Consider the following 23,318-nt stretch of genomic DNA (forward strand, 5'->3'; position numbering starts at 1 on the left):
GGGAGTGGAACTATCTAGTTCTAGTGTAGTCTAACAAGGAAGAATATTACATAATTAGTTTCCTATGTTCCTGGCACAGTTGTATTATGGTGATCGTGTACTGTATCTTTTCTTCAGGACTTGCCATATGAAAAGGTCAGTATCCTGGTAACAGATTTTCTTTACAAATGGTATAATTCTCAACTATTTTTATACCCTTTTCCTTCTTTCCTTCCACCTCTTCATAAGCATACTGCTAGCTTCTGTATCTGCTTCTCTGCATGACATAGAAATATTGTGTGCTACAGAAACACATGATACAGTTTTTCTCGAGCCCCTTCCCAAAGAGATGACAAACTAAGTCATATCCACTTCTCTCCAGCCTGGGCAAGTGTTGATGGAAATAAATGTGCAGTCCTAGTTTGAGGGTGTGCCCCAAGAGTCAATATTAGAACCATTATTTTATTAATTGGCCATTCTTTATAACAAGCAATACTCCATATATTGTACAACATCATTCAGGGAACCTGGATCCAAGCAGCACATTATCTATATAGCATACAGTAAATACTGTGATTAAATATTACATATTCTTATCCTCTAGCCACGCCCACCAACAGACCTGGGTTTCAATTTTGATGCCAATAAACAACAAAGACAACTGATAGCCGAACTGGAAAACAAAAACAGGTAAATCATGTAGAGCTGTTTAGAGGGGAGTTTGTGGGGACAAAGCATTTACTTGCAGGCTTACTTAATTATTTCTAGCATTTTGTTGTTTAAACTGAGTGTCATAGGTTCCCTTGTTGAATGGTGCACCTATTTCATTAGTGCAATTAGTTTCTGTTGTTAATTACCTCTGACCATCACATTTTTTGTTGAGATGTCTAAGTATGGACATGGGGGGCCGGCCTTTAGACCCCCCAAGTTTGAAAAAACTGGCCCATCTTAGGTCAGAATTTGATGCCAAGTGCTTTGTGATGTTCATTGCCCTAAGACGGGGGTTTCTGATGACTACAGTGCGAGCTAGACATATACCTCAGAGGCTCCCAACTTCAAACATTTTGGTCAAGTTGACAGTCTCCCTTATGTCCTGTGTTCCTGAGAACCCTTGAGGCCCCAAGAAAACTGTAGGAAAGGGTTTGAAGAGGCATTGCTGGCATATGGAGAAGTGGTGACATTGGTTAATTTCAGACTCATCAGCTTTTTGATAATAGCCCTACTAACTACTCCAGTGGCAATGTTTAGGTCTCCACTACGTACCACTTCTGGATCTGAGCCCACACCGTTCGCACATGAGAGGGAATTAACTGCACTTACTACTGTGCTGCAGTTACAGAGCTGTGTAGAAAGCACACTTGAAGCTTTCGTCTAGAAATCGAAAACACAGTATGAACTGTTGCCTTGTTTCTTGTTCAATCTCCTTGTCTCCTTATTTCAACAGAGAGATTCTGCAAGAAATTCAGCGCCTCAGACTGGAGCATGAACAAGCCTCCCAGCCAACCCCAGAGAAAGCTCAGCAGAACCCAACTTTGCTGGCAGAACTCAGGCTTCTACGGTAAAAAAAAAGACATCTAAAACTTTTATGCATGTGACATATTAACCCTTCAGCCATGTGTGGCCTCTTCTGCAGGATGGATGATCCTATCTGGTACTGAGAACAGAGTGTTATTGGTAAAGCTACGAGAACTCTAAGGAGCCATTTTAAATCTTTCTGCTGGGGATTGTTGAAAGCCGGCAGTTATATAAAACTATGTGACTCTTTCATAAAGTGGATTTAAAAGCAAATAGAAACATCACTTAAAGTGTATTCTTGCTTTTGACAAGTAAGATAAATAAAAAAGTTATTTGTAAGGAAGCCAGTAGAATTGGGACCATTTGCTTATTACTTACTGGACAAGCGAATGGAACAGAAGAGCAGTGTCAGTGATTTGCTTAGTCAGTGGGGTTTTGAAAACACTTATCTGCAAACATTCAGCCACATCTCCAGAGTTGAGGAGCAATCTTCAAACTCCTTTGATTATGTTTGCATTTTGAAGTGACAAGGGAAGAATTTTCAGTATTAACAGAATAAAGTATGTCATCGTCTGTGTAATCACAAGTGAATTCTCTGGCTGCTTTTTATTTCATCTTTTGCTTGTTAATTCTCAGTTCAACCTTCAGAAAACACCATATGAAACCTAATGCACATCCTGAAATTTAAGCTCTTGACAGATACAGCCCTTTGAGAACTGCATTATGTTAGGATTGTAAGAGAAGCCACGCGTCCTGTGCATGTTAAGACACAGCGCCACTGGAGTGGGGCAGTTCTGCTCCATCCCCAGTACAGGGCAATTCCTATAGGCAAGACTGTAAGAAACTCGTCATTTTTTGGTTCAGAAGCCACCGTTTGTAAAAAGTCCAGTTTTGGTTTGGGGTCAAATTTGAGTGCACTGGAGAGGCGGCCAGGCCAAATCTGAGCGAGTGGCATTGCAACCCCTCGAATAAGTGGCGCACAGGGGCGCAATGCCACTCAAATTTGCAGCAACTATAAAAAGTTGCCATGTGTGTTAAAAGTTTCAGTTTCCACAATAAAATTGCAGCCCAGGGTTTTCGTACAGCCTGACTTATAAGACAGTAGCCAGCCCTCGACTGCAGCATTAAAGGCTCTCAGAATACGTATCGGAGCCGCTCAGCCCCGTCAGTACTTCTCAGTGCACTGCTGACCAATAGTTCCTTTGTCTCGTCTGCTGGGAACATCTCAAGAACACACGTGCTCAGACTGTGGGCTAGAGACCCCTGCGGGGCTTGGACACAACAGTGGTCTCTGTGTTTCCAAGGCTGAGCTCAGTGCAGACGAGGGAACGTGAAAATGTGGCCTTTGCTTCCTGTGCGTAAGGGAGACAGACTGACGCCCAATTATGCCCATTCATGCTCTTTGAAGCAGAAAGGGAGGGGCTAGCGCACCACCATGATGCCGATTCCTGCTACTCTCCCTCAACTCTCCATTGAAGATCAGGAGAGTGGGGAGCTGGGGACTGGGCTGCACCGATGTCAATTCAGAAGATGCCAGAACTAGTACTTCGAATTGCACGGAGAGAAGGCTGGAGTGGACTGGCGGGATCCAGATTAAAGAGAGCTGGCGCTGCTAGATATCCCCATCTCCCCCCATGCCCGGTTAACACTTTCCCTTGCAAATTACTTTATATTTTATAGGCTGATCAGAAGCTCTGACTAAGCAATTTAAATTTAATATAAAATCACTGCTGATAAAATCTGCAGATGACACAATGATTGGCAGAGTGGTAAATAATAATGAGGACAGAGCAATCATACAGAGTGATCTGAATCAATTTAACCAGGGCCCATTTGAACAAAATGTGTTTTAATCCATCAAAGTACAAGGTCATACCTCTAGGAACAAGGAATTCTGGCTGTGTTTCCAGAATTCGAGACTGTGTCCTGAAAGCAGTGACTATGAAAAGGATTTAAGAGTCATAGTGAACAAGCAACTGAACATGAGCTCCGGACCTAGTGTGAACGTGTGGTAAAAGGGCTAATGTGACCCTTGGATGTATAAACTGGAATGTAATGAATAGGCGTAGGAGATGATTTTTCTTCTGTATATGGCATTGGTGAGACCAGTACTGCATACAGTTCTGGTGTCCACATTTTTACAATGTTGAAAATTGGAGCAAGAGCAGATAACAGTCACAAAAATTATTTGAGGTCTGGGAAATTGCCTTACAGTGAGAGACTTAAGCTATACAGGCTGAACTCCTTATCAAAAAGATTGAGAGGTGACTATGTTGTATAAGTACCTATAGGACAAAATACCAGGTACTAAAGGGTTCTTGGGAAAGACATAACGAGAACTGCTGTCTGGAAGCTGAATCTAAACAAATTCAAATGAGAAATGAGGCACAAATGGTGATTAACCATTGGAACAAACTACCAAACGAAATGGTGGATTCTCCATCTCTTGATGTCTTTAAATCAAGACTGGATGCCTTCCTGGAAGATGCTTAGTCAAACACAAGTTATTGCTATCACATTTTTCGCTTCTAAAATGAGTTGGTTACTAAGATCCTTGTAATGATTCATCCGTAGGTAGAGATCCACGAGGAAAATGTCCAGATTCAAAGAAAGGTCAAAGCCTGTGATATAATTTATTCTGTCTTTAACCTTAGACCTGAAATTATTATATAGATGAAACCACAGAAATAAATGAGTAATCCCCTCCTGTTACCTTTTTTTCCCCCTGCAGTTATTGTACTATTTGTTCATGGTTTCAAATAATGCAACATGGCTTGCTTAGCACATGAAATAATGAACTTTTTGACATGTGATGCTAATTTGATTCTAGGTTCCTGACTAGGAGACTTCTTAATTCTCTTTGAAAATTAAAACAAACAACACAAAGCCACTTTTCTCTCAAATCTGTTAAACATAAGACTTTCATTCTAGCAGGCTTTAGAATGGAATAATTTTCAATCCCCAGAAAGGAAAAATTCCCTTCTGTACCTGCAGATTGGCTTGTGTTGTGTTACACTGTACACAGGTTCTGTTACAGCAAATGCTTCACAAATTGTATGTCAGATTATTGGATAGAAGCAGCTCTGTAAATTCTCAGTTCAGGTTAATGGCATTCCATTGTCTCTTCCTTCCAGCACTTTGCACCCTGTTTTCATTTTTTTGGTGGTTCAGTCTGACTTGTCTTAAAGATCTGCTGGTCTGACAGCATCATTAAGAGGATGCTGGCTTTCTTTTCAAATTGTATTGGTTTAAAAAAAAGTGCTTCCCACCATTATAATTCTGACTTTGGGTGTCTGTATTTCATAGTGAAAAATGTGATTGTTGCATGCCATGTTGCAATAGGAGTCGTGATTAGCGTGTTATGTTTTGCTCTGATTTTGTTAACTTTAAGGGGGAGTACTAAACAAAGTGAAATATAGCAACATGGTGTACATGCCAATCAGCCAGCTCTGTGAATTTCCCTGCGTGCCCCGGAAACAGCCAGAGTTTCTTTTGACACTTTCTTCCATGTAACTTGAACAGGCAGCGAAAGGATGAACTAGAACAGAGAATGTCTGCACTTCAAGAGAGCAGAAGGGAACTGATGGTGCAGCTTGAAGGGCTAATGAAACTGCTCAAGGTAAACACCTTTGTTTCAGACCTTCGTCCCTCCCCGCCCGGGCTTTGCTCTCACTAGACTCCTACAGTGCTGGGGTCATTACTTCCTTCAGTGATCTCGTACAGATAATCTTGTAAACAACAGTATGAACTTGTAAAAAGCCACTTTCATTTTGGCTCTGCATATTGGGAAGGATGGTTAATGTGCGATTAGGTCCACATGCTTCTCATGTTAAAGTTGTTGAACACCCACAGGTTTTGGGAGGTATGGGAGAGGGACGATAGATTTGTTAATTGACTAACCCAGGGGTCGGCAACCTTTGGCACGCGGCTTGCCAGGGTAAGCACCCTGGTGGGCCGGGCCGGTTTGTTTACCTGCCACGTCCGCAGGTTTGGTCGATTGCGGCTCCCACTGGCCGCGGTTCGCTGTGCCAGGCCAATGGGGCCGGCAGGAAGCGGCGGCCAGCACATCCCTGGTGGTTACCCTGGCGAGCCGCATGCCAAAGATTGCTGACCCCTGCTCTACACCTTGTCCCTCTGAGATTTTGGAAGGTACTTCGGGTTCTTAAATCTTGGATCAAGTGCTGTAGCTATCTTTAGAAATCTCACATTGGTACCTTCTTTGCGTTTTGTGAAATCTGCAGTCAAGTGCTCTTAAATGAACAACATGTGCTGGGTCATCATCTGAGACTTCCATAACATAAAATATATGGCAGAATGCAGGTAAAACAGAGTAGGAGACATACAATTCTTCCCCCTAGGAGAGCAATCGCAAATTTAATTAATGCATTATTTTTTAACGAGCCTCATCAGCATGGAAGCGTGTCCTCTGGAATGGTGGCTGAAGCATGAAGGGGCATATGAATGTTTAGCATATCTGGCATGAAAATACCTTGTGATGCTGGCTATAAAAATGCCATGCAAACACCTGTTCTCACTTTCAGGTGACATTGTTAATGAGAAGTGGGCAGCATTATCTCCCATAAATTAAACAAACTTGTTTGTCTTAGCGACTGGCTGAACAAGAAGTAGGACTGAGTGGACTTGTAGGCGCTAAAGTTTTACATTCTTTTGTTTGAGTGCAGTTCTGTAACAAAAAAAATCTAAATTTGTAAATTGCACTTTCATGACAAAAAGATTGCACTACAGTACTTGCATGAGGTGAACTGAAAAATACTATTTCTTTCGTTTATTATTTTTACAGTGAAAATATTTGTAATAAAAGTAATGATATAAAGTCAGCAGTGTACACTTTGCATTCTGTGTTGTAATAGAAATCAATATATTTGAAAATGTAGAAAAACATCCAAAAATATTTAACACATTTCAATTGGTTTTCTATTGTTTAACAGCGATATTAAAACTGAGATTAATTGCGATTAACTTTTTAAATCATGATTCATTTTTTTTAGTTAATCGCGTGAGTTAACTGCATTTAATTGATAGCCCTAGTCATTACATATGTGCAGCAAGTGGATTTCAAATATTAATGACTTGGCCATTTAGAAGGCAAAGAATAAAACTCTTTTTGTGGGATGATGACCTGAAAAATGGAATTCCAGTTATCTTTTTTTAAAGTATAAGTGCTAATAAATAATAATTTACATGTTCAAAGCATAGTGCAAACATTAGGTGAATTAATTAGAGTCTCTGGGTACCAAAATTAAGTTATAACATAGGCTTTCATGACCAAAGTCTACATTGGAAAACGCTCATTCCCTGCAGATCTATATAGCATCCCCATAACCAGCCACTCAGGCTGAAGCCAAGAAAGGAGATTGGCCTACCCAAACTCTCACAGACCAGTAGGAGGAGCAAGGTCCAGAGCCAGAGGCCAACCACTGAAAACACCCTGCCACTGTGCATTAAAGATAACTGTCAAGTAGCGATTGCTAGGATCTAATTTTGTTGTTTATATCTTAGAAAGACAAAAGTAAGGGGAGAAGTGTTCGTTGGTTTTGTGTGTTTCAGTTTTGGATGCCCATGTCAGAGGTGCAGGGCATCTGAAACTCTAGTAGAAGTCAAAGATAGTGGCATGCCTTTAACACCTCTAAAAGTCAGCCATGAGGGGACTCAAGTTGAGCACAGAAAAACAGAGGCGGCAAAATTAAACTGCACATTTTATTATTTGCATTGTGGTAGCACCTACAGGCATGACATGAGGCACTGTCCCCACCACTATCCTCAAAAGGTTAATGTAGCTTAACAAAGAGAAGGTTAAGAGGTGACTAGATCACAGTCTATAAAAGTCCCTACATAGGGAAGAAATATTTGATAATAGGCTTTTCAGTCTACCAGATAATCCTTAAGACGTTTCAGTGGCTGGAAGTTAAAGCTAGACAAATGCAGACTGGAAATAAAGTATACATTTTAACAGTGAGAGTAATTAACCATTCTAAATAGTTTTACAAAGGGTCTTGGTGGATGTGAATTTTTAAATTGTGAGTGGATGTTTTTCTAAAAGATATACCATAGTTCAAAAGGAATTCTTCTTCGAGTGGTGTCCCTGTGGGTGCTCCACTCTAGGTGTTGGTGTGTCCCTGCACCGGAGATCGGAGATTTCTCGCAGCGGTACTCGGTTGGGGAAGGGCACACACAGGAGTCATCTGGTGCAGCCATTGGCACCTCCTGTAGTGCGTGCACCCATGACCGTCCTCTCAGTTCCTTCTCAACCGTCTTCTGCTGCAGATGGAGTTCCGCAGCAGTGCTCTCTTTGAAATTTCTGGGGTGGGGGGCAGTTACAAGTTACATAGTTACTTGCGTCTGATGAAGTGGGCATTCACCCACGAAAGCTTATGCTCCAATACTTAGTCGTAAAGGTGCCACAGGACCCTCTGTTGCTTTTTACAGATTCAGACTAACCCGGCTACCCCTCTGATAAGTTACATAGGAACTTCTTATTAGTCTATATTTAGTTACATTGTTTAGTTAGTCTTAGTCTATACATAGTTACATAGTTTCATTAGTTCCTCTTAGAGGTTTTTCTTCAAAAACAAAACAAAAAACAAAAAAAAAGAAGATTTTTTTCTCTGCTTAACTCCCTGTTTGGGAACAGTTTCTACAATTTACCATTACAATTAACTCCCACCCTTATCTCTCGAGAGGTGGGAGAGGCTTAACTGCAGTCATGCCGGGCTCAACGGGATTTAAAAAGTGTGACTCCTGCCGTGAACCAATACCGGTTTCTAACGGCCACACATCCTGCATTCGCTGTCTGGGAGAAACTCATATCTCCCAGAAATGCATACATTGCACCAACTTAACAACAAGGGTAAGACGTGACAAGGATCTCCGCTTGAAAATGCTCCTGTTGGAGAAATCTCTCCAACCTCCGCAAGAGACGTCCTCCAGGGAGTCTCATAAACCAGGATCCCTGAGCTCTGATAAGGCTCCGACTTCCAAAACTCTCAGGAAGCGAGCCTCGACCTCTCCAACAAGGGTCTCTCAGAAAAAGAGAGCTTCCCCAGCAAGGTCTTTACCCTCAGTGCTCCGCTCATCCAGAGTGAGCACTTACGAGGCACCAGGCTCCTCCGGCACCATCCCTCAGCAGACCCCTTTCAAGCCCCAACACGCGGCACCGGAGTTGAGACGTCAAGTCTCCTCCATGGCACCGACTACCCCGGTGCAGAGCGCAGCACAGGCAGTGGCACCATGATCAATGCTGCCACCACCGGCACCAACCCAAGACTTGATGCCTGCTAACAAACCAAACCCGGCACCAGTCAGCGCTCCAATAGTCGACCGCAACCCTAAGGCGGGACCAGCGCAACTCCTGCATACAGAGGACATAGCAGTTTCTTCGGCACTACAGTCACCACTGCTCGGCACCAAACGCTCCCCAAGCTACATAGCAAGGTACCATCCTTCAGCTCCTGCACCACTCTCCATGCATAGTGGCAAGGAAGGAGACACGAAGGACAACTGCTTCTCCTCTCAACGTTCATCCCCATCACTTATGAGACCTACATGGAACTCTGTGAAGCCTAAGCCTCATTCCTCTGAGCATTCACAGCCTTGGCCTTACCCATTACCACCTTACCCCATGCAATGGCCATAATGGGGTCCTTGGCCCACATACCGGAACCCCTATTGTGGTCCCCCTTCCCCAGCAACAAGAGGCTCCAGAGTACATCCATCATTACCGCATAGAGAAACCTCTGACCCCCCTGAGACAGAGATAGAAGAGGAAGAGATACTATCTCAGGCAGACCTGGATGATTCACCACCTGCCCCACACTCATCGTCCGCACCAGACGAAGCGGTGACACCATCTACCCGACGGCACCAGATGACCTGAAACAGTTCCAAGAACTCTTCAAAAGAGTAGCAAACAGCCAAGAAATTGCCTTACGTGAGGTGCAGAGTAACAACGTAAGTTGTTAAAAATCTTACAACTGGCATCATTGACCAAGATTGCCCTCCCCATGGATGAGGCTATAATGGAGCCTGCGGAGGTAATATGGCAAACACCAGCATTGGCACCACCCACCAACAAAAGGGCTGACAGAAAATACTTAGTTCCAGCAAAAGGCATGGAATTTTTGTTTTGACACCCTCAAGCCTGCTCTCTGGTAGTAGAGGCTGCAAATCAGCGCAGTAGACAGCCTCATTTCTGCTCCTCACTGCAAGATAAAGAACACAAGAGACTGGAGCTCTTTGGGCGGAAAGTTTACTCGTTAGCCATCCTTCTGCTTAGAGTTGCCAACTATTCTGCTCTACTAGCAAATTACGACTACTCTAACTATAGTAAAATACAAGAGCTCATGGAGGACCTCCCTGAGCATAAATGTCCTCAACTCAACGCCATTATCAATGAGGGTCAGTTAATCGCCCACACAGCACTGCAAGCCTCAATGGATGTAGCAGACACAGCTGCCCGAACAACCGCAGCAGCTGTGGTTATGAGAAGAACATCATGGTTGCAGACTTCAGGAATTCCAAAAGAACTACAACTAAAAATGGAGGACCTCCCCTTTGATAGGGATAAAACGACGTCCTCCATACCATGAAGGCCGCCCGAGCGACACTGCGTACACTAGGCATACACCCTTCACCTGACAAACGCCCTCGCTTTACACCATATCAGAGGTCACGAGACACCTCGTTTAACCATCAACAACCACGATACTTCACTCAGAACAGACCCGAAGAATGGGCTCAGAGGTGATGAGCTCCACAGAACCAGACCTCGTCCACCCGTCCATCTACATCTAAGCCACAATTTTGAAGTCTTGATCGAGGGTATGCACGACCTCCCACACCTCTAGCGCCAACAGATGCCCCATCCCACAATTTTGGCCACCCCGCCCATGCCCATTTTACCATGCCTGGTCTGCGATAACCACAGATCAATGGGTTTTGGAGATCATACAATCTGGCTACACCATTCCTTTCACAGCCATCCCCCTTTCCCCATCCCCCTTCAGGGACCCCTCTCATGAGCACCTTCTGCAACAGGAAGTGGACCACCTCCTATTTCTGGGTGCTGTAGAAACAGTACCACATCAATACCGAGAGAGGGGTTTTTATTCCAAATATTTCCTGACAGAGAAGAAAGGAGGGGGATGGAGACCAATCTTAGATCTCCGAAAACTCAACAGGGTCATACGCAACCACAGGTTCAAAATGGTCACTCTGGCCACAATAATCCCAGCGCTAGACGGGGAGGACTGGTTTTCAGCCCTCGACCTCCAAGATGCATACTTCCATATTACAATACATTCTGCCCACAGACAGCTCCTGAGGGCAGTAGGACCCAACCACTACCAATACAGGGTCCTTCCCTTCGGACTGTCCACTGCTCCGCGCGTATTCTCAAAAACGCTCGCGGTAATAGCAGCACATTTATGACGCAAAGGAGTCATAATCTTCCCCTATTTGGACGATTGCCTTCTCAAAGATGCCAATCAACAAGAAATGGCAGACATGCTGAAGACCACAATAGACCTGTTTCACCAGCTAGGTCTACAGATAAACAAAAAGAAATCCACCCTGGAACGAACCCAACGATTGGAGTTTATCGGAGCTGACCTAGACTCCATACAAGCCAAGGCAATATTTCCAAACCACAGATTCACTACATTGACTAATCTTATTTCCACGGTGACCATCAGCCCACAAACTTCAGTGAGGACATACCTTCAGATTCTGGCACATATGGCAGTTATGACTTTTGTAGTAAAGTATGCCAGACTCCATATGCGCTGTCTACAGCACTGGTTGAGCACGGTCTATGCACCCAGCAAACACTCTCTCCACAGACGAGTGACACTACCACCACGGGTTATCCTCTCCCTACAGTGGTGGACACAACCAGGGAATATATGCTCTGGGATTCCCTTTCAACAAGACCCCCCCATCAGTGACTATTACAACAGATGCCTCCCTGATAGGTTGGGGCGCCCACTTGGGTCACCACAATGTGCAAGGCAAGTGGTCTGCGACAGAAACCCGACTACATATCCATCTCCTGGAACTCTGCATGGTACACAATGCATGCCAACACTTCCTCCCACTCATACAAGAAACCTCAATCTCTATTCTCACCGACAATGTGGCATGCATGTTTTAAATTAATCGCCAAGGAGGAGCCAGGTCTCTCTCACTATGCGTAGAAGCCATTAATTTATGGAACTTCTGCATCTGCAACAATATAAACATCACAGCATCATACCTACCAGGGTGCCAAGAAACTACAGCCGATAACCTCAGCAGGCACTTCTCACAGGAACACGAGTGGGAAATCCATGACAGCGCTCTTGGCATGATATTCCAAAAATGGGGTCACCCAGTAATCGACCTTTTCGCCTTAGTGACAAATCACAAATGTCCACTATTTTGCTCCAGGGCAGGCCTGGCACTGGGATCGTTAGGGGATCCCTCCTCATCCCGTGGAATGCATCACTCATATATGCCTTCCCACCACTACCACTGATCCCCCGGGTCATCCGCAAGATACGACTCGACAGAGCATACATCATTCTCATTGTCCCCACAGGGTCCAGACAGACTTGGTTTCCGTACCTCTCACATTTAGCAGTTTGTGCTCCACAACCGCTGCCTTCCCCGATGGACCTTCTGTCCCAGAACAAGGGCCTGATGCTCCATCTGGACCCAGCAAAACTCCATCTCAAAGCATGGCTCCTCTCTGGTTCCAACATGGGGAATTGAACTGTGCGGAGAAAGTAAAACAGGTATTACTAAATAGCCGTCGCCTCACCACTAGAAATACCTACCGCCACAAGTGGAGAAGATTCTCCCTTTGGTGTCAGCAAAAACAGCTGGACGCGACCAAGGCGCCTCTATCTATGATCCTATACCACCTACTAGAACTGAAGGAAACAGAGTTAGCCATAAGTTCTATTAAAGTACACCTGGCTGCCATCACAGCCCTCCACAAACAGATAGAAGGGGCTTCAATATTTGCTCACCCGATTACACGGCGCTTTCTAGCAGGTATACAGAACATGGACCCAGAGGTACGCCAACCTGCACCACCACGAGATCTCAATCTTGTGCTCAAATGTCTCACAAGACCACCCTTCGAACCTCTAGCAACCTGCTCACTCCTACATACGTCAGCGAAGGTCGCATTCCTAGTGGCAATCACGTCTGCAAGACGTGTCCGTAAAATAGGAGCATTGATGGCTGAACCACCGTACACTGTATTTACCAAAGACAAAATCATGTTACATCCTCACTCAAAATTCTTGCCCAAAGTGGCTACAAATTTTCATGTTAACCAAACCATACACTTACCTGCCTTCTATCCCAAGCCACATAACAACTCTTGAGAAGCAACGTTGCACATGCTAGGTGTCAGATGGGCTGTAGCCTTCTACTTGGACAGAACTAAGCCATTTCGCAAGTCACCAAGACTGTCTCTACAGCAGAGCGCTCCAAGGGCTCTACAATATTGACCCAGAGACTCTCCAAAGGGGTCTCTACCTGTATTCAAACTTGCTACTGCCTGCATCACAAAGAACCCCCCAAGGGCATCAGATCCCACTCAACGCGAGCCATGGCGACATCAGTTGCATTCTTGAACAATGTCCCCTTAATAGATATTTGTAGAGCTGTAGCCTGACATTGGAGCACACTTTTGCAAAGCATTACGCTATCACCCAAGGCCTTGTCTCAGACTCTATCGTTGGCCTTACAGTGCTCTCATCACACACTTATACATAACTCCGAACCCTACCACCCCGGTGGGGTACTGCTCTACAAGCACCTAGAGTGGAGCAGCCACAGGGACACCATTCGAAGAAGAAGTTACTCGCCTTGTGCAGTAACGATGGTTCTTCGAGATGTATGTCCCTGTTGGTCCTCCACTACCCATCCTCCTTCCCTCTACTTCAGAGTTCACTCAGCCGAGCGCTGCGGTAGAGAAGGAACAGAGGGGACGGTCGGGAGAGCGCGCGCTACAGGCGGTACCAACAGCTGCATGAGACAACTCCTGTGTGCGCCCTTCCCCCGACCGAGTACTGCTGCGAGAAATCTCTGATTTCTGGCGTAGGGACACACCAACACCTAGAGTAGAGCACCCACAGGGGGACACATCTCGAAGAACCATCGTTACTGCACAAGGTGAGTAACTTCTTCTTTTGGAGACGTTATATGATAGCAGTGTTAGACAGGTGGTCTTGGACTCTATGAACCCCAAAAGTGGCAGTGGCGACTACTAAAGCTACAGAATAGCTCATTGTTTTTCTGGGTTCATTTATTAGTTAATTGCTCTCAGTGTTCCCACTGCTTTATGGCGTGCAGGGGCAAATTCTCTCTGAAAATGTCTGGGGGTTGTAAAAGAAATCTAGATTATTTTGCTGATGCTCAGTAGTTGAAATAAAAGTGTAACTGTGTAGCCCAGCAGGTCACTTAATACACATTTCTTTCATTCAGACGAAGATAACTTCATTCATTCTTGCATTACTCAAGCATCTCACTTTCAGCAGTGACCCCCGTTCATCAGAGTTACTCTTTAGCAGTGCAGGAATCAGTTTTTTCGCTGCACATTTTTTAATTTAGTCCATACCTTTAGAGCTTGTGCTTACTTTCCCAGTTCTCCTCTCCTTCCATTCCACTGCTCTGGATGTCTGACATTGTACCAACTTGCTTTTTTTAACCTGAGCAGTAAAGGTCACTGCGGGCCAGTGATAGGAGGTCCCTGGCTATGGCTTCAGTTTGACAAAGACTGACAGTGCGGCAGAGATGTTAGGCTGTTCTGTCACAAGCACAGTGCATCACTGAGTATTGGCAGCCTTCAAACAGTTTCATGGCTAACATTTATAGAGTTAAAGAGGTATTTAGTTTAGCCCTTCTTAGCTGAAAGGTTGAGGGCCTCAAGGAGTGCAGGTGAGAACTGGTGGATCACCTGAGTCCAAGGGAGGTGCTGAGGGCACTAAGGGTGTTTTGGGAGGGAAGGGATCACTCTGAGATCTGCTCAATTTACTCAACCTCCTAACACAGGTGCACATTATAGCCACAGATCTCCTTTTGAGACATGGAACAAACTGCATCTCTGCTTTCTCCCCACCGCTGCTGTGTCTTTGTTTCGTGTTGCATCTACAGATGTTTCTACAATTTACCGTCTGCCTGTTCTTTCATTTCTTCTGTTGTGTGTTTGTGTATTTCCTTTTAACGTGATGATTAATATATCTTTGTTTCTCTTTTCACCTTTTTCTGTTGCCAACATTTGTAGGAAGAAGAGCAAAAGCAGGCAGTAAGTTGATTTCAGTGTGTAGTTGATCTAACTTGGGCGGGGTTCTGCATGAAAACACAATTTTTGTCCTGATGGGATTGTATGTAAATAAACCATGCATTACTTTTTCTTTGTGGCTAGTGTAATGTCACTCCGATGGGGTCTTTCTCATTTTTAAAATTCCAAACCAGAACTCTTCAGTTCCCGGTGGAGCATGTTCTTAATAAAGTACTGTGAGCTTCTTTTCCTCCCCTTTCAAATTAAGTTTATTGCCTTGAATACATGACCAGTGAGAACATTTGTTTGGTTTTTAGAAAAGTGCATGATCAACCAGATTGAAAAGAGAGATTCTCAGCTTGTTTTACTTTGTATTCTGACAGTTTCTCAGGAGTATTTTGATAGCTTTCTTGTCTCTTTGAATAACCTGGAATTTGCCTGTTTGCTGTATTCAAGTCCATGCATGAAAACTAATTTTGATACTCTAGGCATGGCTTCATGTCATGTAGCTCGATATAGTCTCACTAGACTAGTCTGTTTTGCGCTCATTGCAAATGAAATGTGCAAACTAATGAGAGACAAGAATGCATTTGCTGTTATTGATTTCCATTTCCATTGCCCTCCTACTAAAATTTAAATCCAGTGTTAACTTTGTGATCCACTCCAGAGGGAGCCCTCTTTCTTTTTTAAGGAACAGCCGTATATTCAGTTATTTTTCTTCAGCAGCACATGCTTTCAGCACACCCCAGCTGTTCTTCTCTGTGCACATAGAGTTATGAAGATTAACCCTATGGTCACTTTGGTTGTTTATTTGCCATATATACCTTACACAGCTTGAAAATATTCAGATAACTTATTTCTGGTAAGAAGATGTACCTACGTATACAGCTTCTATCGATGAAGCCTCCGAGTGACGCTACCTCAGAACTGTGCTGGAACTGACCCTGGGTGGCCCCTGGGAGCCCCGTATTAAAATTTCTTTCCCAAATTGAAGGGACAATTGTGGTGATTTCCCTCCTTGTGCTGGAATTCGCTCCTCTCTAGATGTGGCTAAATCAGGGGTTCTCAAACTGGGGGTCGGGACCCCTCAGGGGGTCTTGAGGTTATTACATGGGGGTCACGAGCTATCAGCCTCCACCCTAAACCCCGCTTTGCCTCCAGCATTTATAATGGTGTTCAATATGTTAAAAAGTGTTTTTAGTGTATAAGGGGGGTCGCACTCAGAGGCTTGCTGTGAGAAAGGGGTCACCAGGACAAAAGTCTGAGAACCCCTGGGCTAAATCATCCCATTCAGAGAAGATTTATCCTGGGGTTCATAAAAATATCTCTGCAAAAAAACTTGTGACTTTTAGGAATGGACCAGATTACACCAAACAACAGGTGAGTACAGAATATTTCCTGGGGGAAAAAGAACCCCAAGACACCCAGATAAGGTCTCTCCCCTGTCAAATTGCGAAAGCCAAACATTGCCATATATTGTCATCATACTCAGGATAATTTTCAGGAATAGACATTTCCATGGAAGTGTAGCGTAATTAACATTTGTTTTCCCAGTGCCGCTGCCTCCTTCCTGGTTATTGTTTTAGTTGGCTTGTGGGCGGGGGGGTGCTCTCTAGGGTTGCCAACTTTCTACTGAAACTGAACACCCTTGCCTCACCCCTGCCTCGCCCCTTCTCCGAGGCCCCGCCCCTGCTCACTCCATCCCCCCTCCCTCTGTCGCTCACTCTCCTCACCCTCAGTCACTCGCTCATTTTCACCAGGCTGCCTCTGGGGGATGGGGGTGAAGGAGGGTTCTGGCTGGGGGTGCAGACTCTGGAGTGGGGCTGGGGATGAGGGAGTTGGGGTGTAGGAGGGTGCTCCGGGCTGAAACCAAGGGGTTTGGAGCACCGGAGGGGGATCAGGGCTGGGACAGAGGGTTGGGGGAGGGAGAGGGGGAGGGCTCTGGTTGGGGGTGCGGGCTCTGGGGTGGGGCTGGGGATGAGGGGTTTGGGGTGCAGGAGGGTGCTCTGGGCTGGGACCGAGGGGTTCAGAGGGCGGGAGGCGGATCAGGGCTGGGGCAGGGGGTTAGGGTGTGGGAGGGGGTCAGAGGTGCAGGCTCTGGGCAGCGCTTACCTTAAGCAGGTCCCAGAAGCAGCGGCATGTCCCGCCTCTGGCTTCTACGCAGAGACACGGCCAGGTGACTCTGCGCCCTGCCCTGTCTGTAGGCGCCGCCCCTGCGGCTCCCATTGGCCACACTTACCAGAGCCCCCTGGCTTCCCCATATGCATAGGAGCCGGAGTGGGGACATGCCGGCTGCTTCCCAGGAGCTGTGTGGCACAGAGGCTAGCAGGGAGCCTGCCAGCCCCGCTGTGCAGCGCCACCAATAGGACAGTCAACAGCCCAATCAGCGGTGCTGACCAGAGCCACCGGGATCCCTTTTCAACTGGGTGTTCCAGTCAAAAACCGGACACCTGGTCACCCTACTGCTCTCCCCAGTTCAGCAGACCTTGATAGTACTACCCGGAGTGGTATTTGTACTAGCTGGATAAATATTTAATGCCTACTATATAGCAACAACTCTGGGCAGTGTCCTGGGCAGTGAACTTGTAATCGTCTGGTTTAACACATTACCTGACTTTGGTTTATAGCCTCTGCTTCAGGCCTCAGGTCTTGCACTAGGCCCCGTGTTCCAGGCTCTCTCTCTACTACAGTTATTGAAACCCGTTGTAGTTTGAATATGAAAATAAATGAAGAGATTCCCCAGTTGTTCTTCCCTCCTGTCTGCAGTACACATACCCTGGAATATCATGTTTATCAGAGAGGAAGTTTGGGCGGGGGGAGCTCTTACTAAAGTGTTAACAGCACATTACTTCACTAGATAGTCCCGCTGCTTTGGAATTTATGGTTTCTGAGGCAACAAGGATTTGAAACAGCAGTAACCAAAGTTAGACCAACCAAAGGCCACGTTAGTGATTTGTATTAAATAAATCTGAATGCGGTGCCTAGTTTGCAGGAACTGGAGCAGGTTGCAGCTGCCCTCATCTGTAATACAATGGTGCAACCTGAAAAAAACTACAAGTTCCAGCATGCATTGCTCTGCTTCAGTCAAAGCCACTTAAATGAGATCCCTGCATCCTATTGTCTACTGAGACCAGTAGTTTTCAGGAAGAGGGTGGTGGTCATGGTACTTCTTCACACTGAAGAGGAGAGGCGAACGGCAGCTCTGGTTCTTTTTGTAGAACTCACTGGGCCATACATTGGCTTCTCTGCTACTTCAGTAAATTTACTGTCAGCCATTTATTCCAAGTATTCAAATAAACACAATACTGGAGAATAGAAGGGCTGGTGCATTGGGAGAACCCAGCTTAAAGGAACATATCAACTTGAAATCTAGTCAGTTTCAGCAAATAAGTTTAAATTAGTTTTAGACACTTCATTGGTTTTACAATCACAATGTCTTACCCTTACAAACAGGAAGAGTGATTGTCTATATCAGCAGGTTCTCAAACTTTAGCAACCCGAGGACCCCCATTTTAAGATAAATTTTTCGTGGACCCCCAAGACCACCGCTCAGCCCCAGGCCCTGCCCCCCTTCCCCCAAATCCCCACCCCCGCCCCACCTCTTCCCACCCCCACTCCTCCCTGCCCCTCCTCTTCACCACCTCTTTCTGCCCACGAGCACCCCATCCCCGCTTCTCCCCCTCCCTCCCAGCACCTCCTGCACGCCGCTGAACAGCTGTTCCCCGGCATGCAGGAGGCACTGGGAGGGAGGAGGAGGGGTTGATCAGCAGGGCTAGTGGCCCTGGATATGATTCCACCCCCTCCCATGAGCACACCCTGTCCCCGCTCCTCCCCCTCCCTCCCAGTGCCTTCTGCACGCCGCCCGCTGAAGAGCTATTCCCTGGCATGCTGGAGGCGCTGGGAGGGAGGAAGGGGGTGGAGTTGATCAGCGGGGATCTAGAGTGCCTTCGGGGACGCCCATTTGAGAAACGCTGGTCTATATGCCAAGTGCTGTCAAATGCACAAAATAAACTGAAAAGAGAGAGAGAGTGATTTTTCCCTATAGCTTTGAGTTGTAGTAATCTTAGGTGGTGGTTGTCATAAAACTAGGTAAAAAACTGTCAGATAGAAGCGTGATTTTAAGTTGGCTGTATCCCTTTAAGGGGTGGCAGTCACAGCTCAGAACCTTATGCAAAGTGGCGATTCCACACCTCTTTCCGGAATCAAGTGCCTCTCTACCTAATGACATTTTGTCCTGCTTACGCTCCAAATGCAGTTGGAAATAGGCATGACTTTGTTCAGATTCATGTTTTTCAAACCTTGCCCTCACTGAGAGCTATGCCCAATGCCAAGTTTCAGCTTTCAAGCTGCTGTCATTTTCAACACAGCTCTGTACAAAAGAAGTGTGGCTAGAATTGTTTTAATCTTTGGAACTCAAAAACAGCAGGAGGGGTTGCTCAAATTTTCAAAACAGATTCACCTTCAGAAAGACCCAGCATAGAAATTTTAATCCTAACCAATGAATTTTTTAAAAACGTACATATTGTATGTGAAAACAGGGCTCGAATCGAAACTGATCAAGAGCCTCCACTCTAGAACTCACCTCTGTGCAAAGTTATGGTGGTACAATAGTTTTATCATGGACAGTTTAGGGAGAGTCCTGAGCTGGTCATGCTAGAAGGGTCACATATAATCAGAGAAGTGATGAGTTATGAGACTTGTTTTACCCTAAAAATATTATTTATTATTCCAATTTGATGCTAATAATTTCAAAACATGTAACAGCAGCAGGAGCCTTTAGAAAAGGGCTTTATATGTTTCTATATCGGGGTCGGCAACCTTCGGCACGCGGCCCATCAGGGTAAGCTACTGGCGGGCCACGTTGACTGTCCACGGGCACGGCCTCCCACAGCTCCCAGTGGCTGCAGTTCACCATCTCTAGCCAATGGGAGCTGCCGGAAGCGGTGGCCAGCATGTCCCTGGCCGTTGGGAGCTGCGGGGGGCTGTGCCTGCGGAGGGTCAATGTAAACAAACTGTCTCGCGGCCCGCCAGCGGATTGCCCTGGTGGGCTGCGTGCCGAAGGTTGCCGACCCCCGTTCTATATGTTATTGTGCTATTGCTCTCTCGTTCTGTGTGTATACAGTGAAAAGGATCACAAAGAATTGTTGTAACCCTTTGACAGGTAGACTCACAAATTTCCCCTCTTTTCACTTCCAAAACAAAATGGCCATTAACAACGTGGTCATTTAAAAAAAAAAAAAAGTTATAAAAATAAAACCCACAGTCTCCTATCCCCACCCTTCCACTAAAAGTATCAGGCTTTCAGGTCTTACAAGATGTGTAGTAAGTTGAAACTTCCACAGTAAATACCTACGATAATATGGCCGGGGCAGGGATGGGGGGAGGAACTGCTGGTTTGAAAAGGTTCTGCATAAGCTGCATAAATCCTCTGGCTGACAGAAATAACAGCCCTGAAGCAGTACATACTATTGTTCATGCACTCTGTGTGTTGGTACGGTAGAAGAGGACTTTTTAAAAAAGTTTATACTGTTTCCATCTCTCACCCTGGCAACGTGCTTCGTAGTCATAGGCACATGCATAAAACAAGACTTGCTCCATGATGAGGTAATGGATATTCGTCAATGGAACCCTCTGTAGGGGTGGATGTCACGTGAAGGAGATTGATACCACACAATCTAAACAATTATTTAGCCAATTGCTTTTTGCAACAATTACATCATAAAATGTGACTTTTGTAAGAGAGAATTCAGCTGTATGCCCACCTGTTACCATGGTTGGATTTTGTTCTCTACACGTCCTTCCACTAGCCTGGCTCTAAATTAAATCTACTACTGCCATTCTGGGTCAGATTACACCTCTCTGCCATTAATAGCAGTTTTTGTTACCTTTATACATCTGAATGTGTAACACCATTATTTAAGGATTCAGATTCGTTGTATTTCCTGCAATATGCACTGCCTGGCTGTGGGAAATAGGATATGGCGCTTTCTAGGTCACCAATTCAAGACCAGTCCAGGTCAATTGTAACAAGACCCTATTTGGACACAGACTGGCTAACCTAGTGAGGAGGGCTTTAAACTAGATTCGACGGGGACAGGTGAGCAAAGCCCACAGATACGTGGGGAAAATAGATACCTGGGAGATGGGTCGGAAATAGGAGGGAGGGTGGGCCATAATGGCAGAGAGAAAGGAGGGTCAGGGCAAAACTGGGAGGCAAGATCAAATCAGTATCTTAGATGCCTATATACAAATGCGAGAAGTATGGGTAATAAGCAGGAAGAACTGGAAGTGCTAATAAATAAATACAACTATGACATTGTTGGCATCACCGAAACTTGGTGGGATAATACACATGATTGGAATGTTGGTGTGGATGGGTACAACTTGCTCAGGAAGGATAGACAGGGGAAAAAGGGAGGAGGTGTTGCCTTATATATTAAAAATGTACACACTTGGATTGAGGTGGAGATGGACATAGGAGACGGAAGTGTTGAGAGTCTCTGGGTTAGGCTAAAAGGGGTAAAAAACAAGGGTGATGTCATGCTAGGAGTCTACTACAGGCCACCTAACCAGGTGGAAGAGGTGGATGAGGCTTTTTTTAAACAACTAACAAAATCATCCAAACCCCAAGATTTGGTGGTGATGGGGGACTTCAACTATCCAGATATATGTTGGGAAAATAACACAGTGGGGCACAGACCATCCAATAAGTTCTTGGACTGCATTGCAGACAACTTTTTATTTCAGAAGGTTGAAAAAGCTACTAGGGGGGAAGCTGTTCTAGACTTGATTTTAACAAATAGGGAGGAACTTGTTGAGAATTTGAAAGTAGAAGGCAGCCTAGGTGAAAGTGATCATGAAATCATAGAGTTCACAATTTTAAGGAAGGGTAGAAGGGAATACAGCAAAATAGAGACAATGGATTTCAGGAAGGCGGATTTTGGTAAGCTCAGAGAGCTGATAGGTAAGGTCCCCTGGGAATCAAAAAAAGGGGGAGGGATAGCTCAGTGGTTTGAGCATTGGCCTGCTAAACCTGCATTGTGAGCTCAATCTTTGAGGGGGCCACTTAGGGATCTGGGGCAAAAAAAATCAGTACTTGGTCCTGCTAGTAAAGGCAGGGGGCTGGATTCAATGACCTTACAAGGTCCCCTCCAGCTCTAGGAGATAGGATATCTCCATGAATTTTTTTTTATTTTTATTTAAAACAGGGAAAAAACAACTGAGGAGAGTTGGCAGTTTTTCAAAGGGACGCTATTAAGGGCCCAAAAGCAAGCTATTCCACAGAGTAGGAAAGATAGGAAATGTGGCAAAAGACCACCTTGGCTTAAGCACGAGATCTTTCATGATCTAAAAAATAAAAAGGAGTCATATAAAACATGGAAACTAGGACAGATTACAAAGGATGAATATAGGCAAACAACACAGGAATGCAGGGGCAAGATTAGAAAGGCAAAGGCACAAAATGAGCTCAAACTGGCTACGGGAATAAAGGGAAACAAGAAGACTTTTTATCAAAACATTAGAAGCAAGAGGAAGACCAAGGACAGGGTAGGCCCACTGCTCAGTGAGGAGGGAGCTACAGTAACAGGAAACTTGGAAATGGCAGAGATGCTTAATGACTTCTTTGTTTCAGGTTTCAGAGTAACAGCCGTGTTAGTCTGTATCCGCAAAAAGAAGAACAGGAGTACTTGTGGCACCTTAGAGACTAACAAATTTATTAGAGCATAAGCTTTCGTGGACTACAGCCCACTTCTTCGGATGCATCCGAAGAAGTGGGCTGTAGTCCACGAAAGCTTATGCTCTAATAAATTTGTTAGTCTCTAAGGTGCCACAAGTACTCCTGTTCTTCTTTTTTCTTTGTTTCAGTCTTCACTGAGAAGTCTGAAGGAATGCCTAACATAGTGAATGCTAATGGGAAGAGGGGGTAGGTATAGAAGATAAAATAAAAAAAAAAAAGTTAAAAACCACTTAGAAAAGTTAGATGCCTGCAAGTCACCAGGACCTGATGAAATGCATCCTAGAATACTCAAGGAGCTAATAGAGGAGTATCTTGGAAGGTGGTAAGGTGATAGGGAATAGCCAGCATGGATTTGTGAAGAACAAATCGTGTCAAACCAATCTGATAGCTTTCTTTGATAGGATAATGAGTCTTGTGGATAAGGGAGAAGTGATGGATGTGGTATACCTAGACTTTAGTAAGGCATTTGATACGGTCTTGCATGATATTCTTGTTGATAAACTAGGCAAATACAACTTAGATGGGGCTACTATAAGGTGGGTGCATAACTGGCTGGATAACTGTACTCAGAGAGTAGTTATTAATGGTTCCCAATCCTGCTGGAAAGGCATAACAAGTGGGGTTCCGCAGGGGTCTGTTCTGGGACCGGCTCTGTTCAATATCTTCATCAACGACTTAGATATTGGCATAGAAAATATGCTTATTAAGTTTGCAGATGATACCAAACTGGGAGGGATTGCAACTGCTTTGGAGGATAGGGTCATAATTCACAATGATCTGGACAAATTGGAGAAA

At 45.0% G+C, this 23,318-nt stretch overlaps 1 protein-coding gene across 7 annotated transcripts in view; it reads left to right on the top strand.

Moving 5' to 3' along the window:
* The window catches only part of DTNB (dystrobrevin beta), a 294,840-nt gene that overhangs the window by 215,021 nt on the left and 56,501 nt on the right, over positions 1 to 23,318 (top strand). For 4 of the 7 annotated variants that reach the window (XM_034766839.1, XM_034766841.1, XM_034766843.1 and 1 more), the window contains 4 exons: positions 584 to 669; positions 1,424 to 1,537; positions 5,017 to 5,113; positions 14,789 to 14,809. In XM_034766839.1, the coding sequence (XP_034622730.1) occupies positions 584 to 669; positions 1,424 to 1,537; positions 5,017 to 5,113; positions 14,789 to 14,809 (318 nt within the window). The remainder of the gene's footprint in view (positions 1 to 583; positions 670 to 1,423; positions 1,538 to 5,016; positions 5,114 to 14,788; positions 14,810 to 23,318) is intronic. The other 3 variants (XM_034766840.1, XM_034766842.1, XM_034766838.1) reach the window with 1 other exon arrangement.

This window comes from Trachemys scripta, chromosome 3 (assembly GCF_013100865.1).
Source record: "Trachemys scripta elegans isolate TJP31775 chromosome 3, CAS_Tse_1.0, whole genome shotgun sequence".
Taxonomy (NCBI): domain Eukaryota; kingdom Metazoa; phylum Chordata; order Testudines; family Emydidae; genus Trachemys; species Trachemys scripta.